Genomic DNA, 6,440 nt, shown 5'->3' on the forward strand with positions numbered 1-6,440 from the left:
ACTCACCATTATAAGTAGCTTAAGTCACACTTCACTTCATTCGCAAATAAATTGTTTAACGAATTTGATCAATTTTCTCGTTGAAACATAATTTGACTAGATATATACACATTTGTCATTTGGCTACTAAAATTTAAAGAAAAAGAAGTTATCGGCAGTAGCTGATGGATAAGAAAATGAAAAAGAAAATCATATCTTGAATGAAAAGCATATCTTATCCTTATCGTTTCCTAAGATCTCACTTTCTCTTCTCTCACTGCACCAATAATCCATTTCCATTCCTAAACTCTAAACCTTCCCTCTGAAACAGTTATCAGCTCAAAGAATGGAGGGAGAAGCTGCCGCCGCCGTCCTTCAAGTTCTTGTTCAAAACCTCATCGACCACTCCAAGAAAGAGTTGTTACTTGTCCGAGGCCTCAAAAAAGAAGCAGCAAAACTGACTGAGCGTTTGGGCACCCTCCAGGGATTCTTGAACGACGCAGAGATGCGTACCATTCCCGGTGAATCTGTCAAAAGGTGGCTCAAGAGGCTTGAAAACGTGGCCTTCGATGCTGACAACGTTTTAGACGAGTTCAACTATCATCTCCTCTGCAAACAAATCAAGCCCATCATGCCCAACGAACCCATCAAACCCATGAAACAAAAGGTACTCTCATGTTTCTCACCATGCGTTAAATATTCACGCTCCCGAAATTTGGCTCTTAGAATCCAAGAAATCAATGATAATTTGGAGGTCATTAACAAAGAGGCTGCTGATCTTGGCCTCAAAGAGATGCTTGCCGCCAATGTGGCCACTTTGCCTGTTGTGTCTCGTGAAACTGACTGTTTCACTCTTGATCCAATTTTTATTGGAAGAGATGAGGAGGTGTCGAAAGTAGTTGAGATTCTTACCACTAGTGTCACAATTGATGAACGTGTTTCTATTCACGCTATTGTGGGAATGGGAGGATTGGGGAAGACTACTTTGACTAGGAAAGTCTTTCATCTTCTAAAAGAAAAGAATCTCTTTGGATCACATGTTTGGGTGCATGTTTCTCAAATTTTTGATCCAATGGCTCTTCTAAAGAAAATCCTCAAAGAGTTGAATCCCGAAAAAGTTGAAGCTGAGATGAGTAAGCAAGATATTATGAAAAGGATGGGAGAAGAATTGAAACAAAAAACATATCTTCTTATTCTTGATGATGTTTGGAATCAAGATCGTCCCGCATGGGATGGTTTTATCCAGTCCTTGTTGGGCGTTAGTTCTATTAAGGGAAATGTTATTCTTGTTACCACTAGAATTAAGGAGGTCGCTTCAACCGTGAGTCCACATTGTCCACACAAGTTGAAAGAGTTATCCGAAGAAGATTGTTTGTCAATTATCAAAGAAAAAAGCTTTGGAAAAAAGGATTTTCCGTTGGAATTTGAGAATATTGGGAGGAAAATTGCAAGAAGATGTAAAGGTTTGCCGTTAGCTGCTAACGTAGTTGGTGGAGTATTGCGCAATAAATCTAAAGGAAAATGGATCTCAATCGAAGAGAAATGGCTTGGACACAATGAAGGAGCTCATATCACAAATATATTGAGGTTGAGCTATGATGAATTGTCCGTACCATCACTCAAGAAGTGTTTTGCATTCTGTTCTGTTTTTCCTAAAGGTCGCAGATTTAAAAAGCATGAATTGATTGAGTATTGGATGGGAGAAGGATTTCTCGAAGCTGATGAAAATAATGACTTGGAATTTGTGGGAGAAAACTTTTTCAATATTCTTCTTGACAACTCTCTACTGCAAAATGCAAGAAGATATTATGGCGGGGTGGAATATGTGATGCATGATCTTGTGCATGATCTTGCATGTCATGTTTTAGGTGGTTCTCATAATACATCTGACATCTCCCCAGTTCGATACATGTTCCTTGAAGACAAGTCAAAGGATGTTTTGGAAAGAAATGCAAAATATTTGCGAACATTATTGGTCATGGATAACATTTGTGGTAACATGTTCTCAAAGTTCAAATGTCTTCATGTTTTAACTTTTGGAAGTGATGGAGTTATTGAGTTTCCAAGTTCAATCAGGAAGTTGATACATTTGAGAGTTCTTAATATTAATGGATCAAGAATTGAGCGTCTTCCGGATTGGATTGGTGAACTCATACACTTGCAAACATTGAGAGCAGAAGTAGATAACATTCAACTTCCAAGTACTCTGAAGTACTTGATTAATTTAAGGCATCTTTATATTGAAAAATTGGTAGATTTGCCTGCCGAGATGGGGAGATTAACTTGTCTCCGAACCCTAAAGTTTTTTAGGGTAGGCGACAAGAGTGGCTACAAAATCGAAGAACTTGGAAGTTTGAACGATCTCAAAGGAGAATTGAAAATATCTGATCTGGAAAAGGTTGGTAACAAGGAAGAGGCTGAGAAAGCAAATCTACATAAAAAATCAAAGCTAGTGGAGTTGCACTTGGTGTGGGATCCGTGTAGACAAGATGAAACTAGAAATGATGAGAATGTGTTGGATGGCCTTCAACCTCACTCAAATCTGAAGAAGTTGAAGATTGAAGGATTCACGGGAAAAAGATTTCCATCATGGAATCCAGATATGGCCGTTGAAAATGTGGCTCGAGGCTCTTGGGTACAGCTTGACAATTTGATTGAGATAAGTCTCTCACACTGCTTAGAATGTGAAGAAATCCCAATGTTTGGGCAGTTGCCAAATCTCAAGTCTCTCTGGTTAGAAGGATTGAGGAATGTGAAGTCCATAAATTCTTCTGCCCATAAATCCCAAAGTATTGTTTTTCCAGCTCTTGAAAGCCTCAAAATGTATGACATTCCTAGGCTGACAGAGTGGGTACACACAGAATCAGTGGGTGTAAGTGGTGTCAAGCTATTTCCTCACCTCCAATACTTGGCTATTGAACGTTGCAAGCAGTTGACGAATTTTCCAGCTCTTTTCTGGTCGCCTCTCAAAGAGTTGACTGTTGAATACATTGAGAGCTACAGGCCTTTAGCAAACATATTTGAGACCAAGTTGATGTTGCTAACGGAGCTTTGTGTAGAAGGAATAAATGATCTGGAGTATCTCCCAAATTGGTTATTCGTTAGCAATCGCAATCTATCGAAATTGAAGATAGCGGAATGCCCCAAATTGAGGGGACTACCAGAAGGTCTATGCACCATCAGTTCTTTGGAGAAGTTGACTATAAGAGAGTGTCCAAATTTGAAACATGTTGGCGTACACAAATCACAAGGAAGCCTCACATGTCTTAAAGAGTTGGTTATTGAGGACTGCAATGCTTTGCTATATCTGCCATGTGAAATGGTAGGATCCTCGCTCGAGATACTGGTGTTGAAGAGTTTAAGAAGCCTGCAGAATCTAGCAAGAATAGTTGACTGTCTGTCGAAATTGGCCCGTCTAACATGGGTGAGAATTCTTGATTTTCCTCAATTTTTGGCTGATAATTACCGTGTTATTAATAGGCTGGAATTAGATTTTAGTGTGATGGGATCAATGGAGAGTGTTGATGGCATATTGCAAGGATCCAGCATCACAATTAGGGATTTAAAATTGAAGGGGAGGGAAGGTTGGGAAAGTCTGCCGAAATCAATTCAATCTCTCACTGCTCTGAAAATATTAACGTTGTCGAATTTTGGAATGGAAGAGTTACCTGATTGGTTGGGAAACTTGTCATCCCTAGAGGTGTTGAGAACAAGTGATTGCAAGAAGTTAAGGCGTCTACCCATGGATGTGATACAGAGCATCGCTAAGTTAGAATACTTTGATATTTCAGGGTGCCCAGGAGTATGTTTTGACATTTCCCAATGGCCCTACATTTCCCATATTGGCAACATCATCATTGATGGACAACGTGAGTATAAATATTTTTCTTGTTTCTTTTGTTTTTAGAAACCATTGCATGTCTATTTCCTCACCAAGATTTATAAAACTTGTGTTGTTTTATTACATTGATGGTAATTGCAAAAATGTACTCATTTTGAGTAATTTTGTCACAATATTACATTGATTAAATAGATATGTTAACATTGCTGCCTTGGGTAATCCCGGTGCATATGTACAATTCTCTATAATTTTGTTTATATTATAAGTGTGTTTTCTTTGATGAAAAGTGGAGGATATATATATTTTTCAACAATTTTTTAATCTTTGCACATAATTTGTAACGTGGGTGATTTTTCTAACTCATTTCCCATCTTTTTAAATCCAATTTATGATAATATTTAAGGTTATATTAGTGTGATAATATTTTTCCATGCTTTCCAATGAAAACATCTGACAATAAAATGGTGTGATGAGGCAGGAGTGGTGACAGAAAAAGATGATGCAGTGCGCAGGGAGGAATTGTGGAAAAATTTCTTGAAACGAAAGCAACGCCAAAATTCTAACAGTAAGAAAATTTGACAATTATACTCATTTTACACATGATTATTCGTAAGGTATTTAAGAAGTTTGGATTGATTGTTTCTTGTATTTTAGTATCAAACAAAACCCCCATGTGTTGTATTCGTGTCTTGATCTTTCGTCTGACGATTAGATTGTTGTCACATGTATTTTAACTATAGGAATTTGAAAAACGATCTTGTCATCATCTTCTATAGTTGAAAATTGAATTAGTATATGAAACTTCATTTTGGAATAGAAGATGGTGCCCTGTGTTTTATAAGTGATATTTTATTCTGTCTCTGTTCTCTATGGTTTGTGGTAAATGCTACTTTTAGATAATAATTTTGAATATAAATTCTTGGTCCAAATATCATCTATGACTCATTTTGGCTGCCAATGATCTTTAGGATTGTGATTATAAAGAAATAAATATGCAGATTTTTTGGAAAGGCCAAAAAAATGTTAGAATGCAAATTATATGAACTTGTAATGTTTCGAGTTTATTTTGGAGCTAATCTTTTTTTTGTAGATCCAACTTGAAAGACTGAGTTGCACACAAATATCCTAAAATGGTTAATTGAAGCTACGTACTTTTCCTTTTACGAGATTTTATTTATAATACACAATGTTTCCATGATGAAGCTGAAATAGGAGAAGCTGAAGTTGAAGCTAAAGATGGAGAAGCTGAAGTTGAAGAAGAAGCTGAAGCTAAAGAAGGTAAAAGGGGAAAGGATTTGTGTTTGAGTTTGAGGTGCTTCCAGAGAGCAAGAAGGTGAAGGACTTATTGTGCATCAAACATATCTTCAAATTTACACTGATAAGATTCAGCTGCACCAAGTAATTTCATATTCTTTGATTGATATATTTTATATGATTATATTGTAGAGAATGTGGATATATTCCATTTGTTTGACACATCACCTCCAATTCTAGTCTTGCTTATTCATATGATTTCCTCTTCACATTGTAAATGGCAAATTAAAATTTCCCAACAGTTTTGGCTGAAGAAGGTTAAGCAGAGATTTGTGTTAGAGCAGTGTCGAATTTGCATACGAAGAAAATTTGACGGTTGTACTCATTTTATCCCTGGTGTTATAGCATGACAGTGTGGACTAATTTCTATCACACACAGCTACTTCTGAATGAGTCGTATTTTTATTTATAATCATATTATATTAAGGGAACCGTCAAGATATTCACATATGACATATATTGAAGTAATAGTAACATATAGACATGAATAACTCCCTCTCTGTAAAGAAACTATATTTTGTAGCTCACTTCCTCGACCCGACTTACATGAAACTTCACTGTACGAGTGTGAAGCAACTCCATCACCTCGACACATTCGACCAGATCTGGATCACTTACCAGAAACACCCCTTCCTCGTCGTCGTCAAGATACCTGAGCTGGAACTCCCCTGTCCCAAGTTCGAACCTCTTTGCTACCTCCGAATACAGTTCAAAGCACCCTGCCGACGCCTCAAACTTGAACCTCACCGTGTTTTCTCCGTCCGTAGCTTTCACTGTGATTATCGCAGCACCTCTCCTCACATGTCTAGTTTCATCCAAACTACCGGAGCTTGATGAACTGACGTTCATCATAGGCACAGATTCAGAGATGTCTGACGATGCCTGCTTGCTCGTACCAGTCGTACAATTGGAGCATGCTTTCCAACCACAGTTCCCAACATGGAGTCATCCAAGGCATCGTGTTCAAACTAGCCGGCCATGATGGACTCCCGTCTAATGCAGCCAACTTGGATCCATCGCAGTTCAATACATCTTCCATATCTAGAAGACATTCTTCTTCCCTTTTGACGTCAATGACGTTCTACACAGGCTGTTGAGGTTTGTGATACGACCCTAATCACCAATGCAGCGTCTGATGATGAGAGGCAGTTGCATGAGCCCATGCAGCTGGGTAACTCGGGGTTGGGCGACGATGGGAAGTCAGCTCCGAGAGGCAGAGCGAAGAACAGAGTAGTGAAGGACAGGCCGAGAAGAGAAGCTCCGGGACCGGCCAGATATCGAGATTACGACTGCAGTTAGAGATATG

At 38.4% G+C, this 6,440-nt stretch overlaps 1 protein-coding gene across 3 annotated transcripts; it reads left to right on the top strand.

Moving 5' to 3' along the window:
• Positions 1-279: 279 nt before the first annotated feature.
• On the top strand, positions 280-5,447 carry LOC125197967 (putative disease resistance protein RGA4). 3 transcript variants are annotated; one of them, XR_007172325.1, is made up of 4 exons: positions 280-3,403; positions 3,771-3,848; positions 4,299-4,385; positions 5,024-5,066. XR_007172325.1 is itself a non-coding variant. In XM_048096450.1 (3 exons), exons 1-3 carry the CDS (start codon positions 326-328, stop codon positions 5,155-5,157), a joined length of 3,744 nt encoding a protein of 1,247 aa, XP_047952407.1. In that variant the 5' UTR covers positions 280-325; the 3' UTR covers positions 5,158-5,447. The 3 variants fall into 3 exon arrangements, 2 of the variants coding, with proteins under 2 accessions (XP_047952407.1, XP_047952408.1); XM_048096450.1 differs by having other exon boundaries at positions 280-3,848; positions 5,024-5,447; XM_048096451.1 differs by having other exon boundaries at positions 280-3,848; positions 5,033-5,447.
• The last annotated feature ends 993 nt before the right edge of the window (positions 5,448-6,440 follow it).

Source organism: Salvia hispanica, unplaced genomic scaffold, assembly GCF_023119035.1.
Source record: "Salvia hispanica cultivar TCC Black 2014 unplaced genomic scaffold, UniMelb_Shisp_WGS_1.0 HiC_scaffold_113, whole genome shotgun sequence".
In the NCBI taxonomy this organism is placed as follows: Eukaryota; Viridiplantae; Streptophyta; class Magnoliopsida; order Lamiales; family Lamiaceae; genus Salvia; species Salvia hispanica.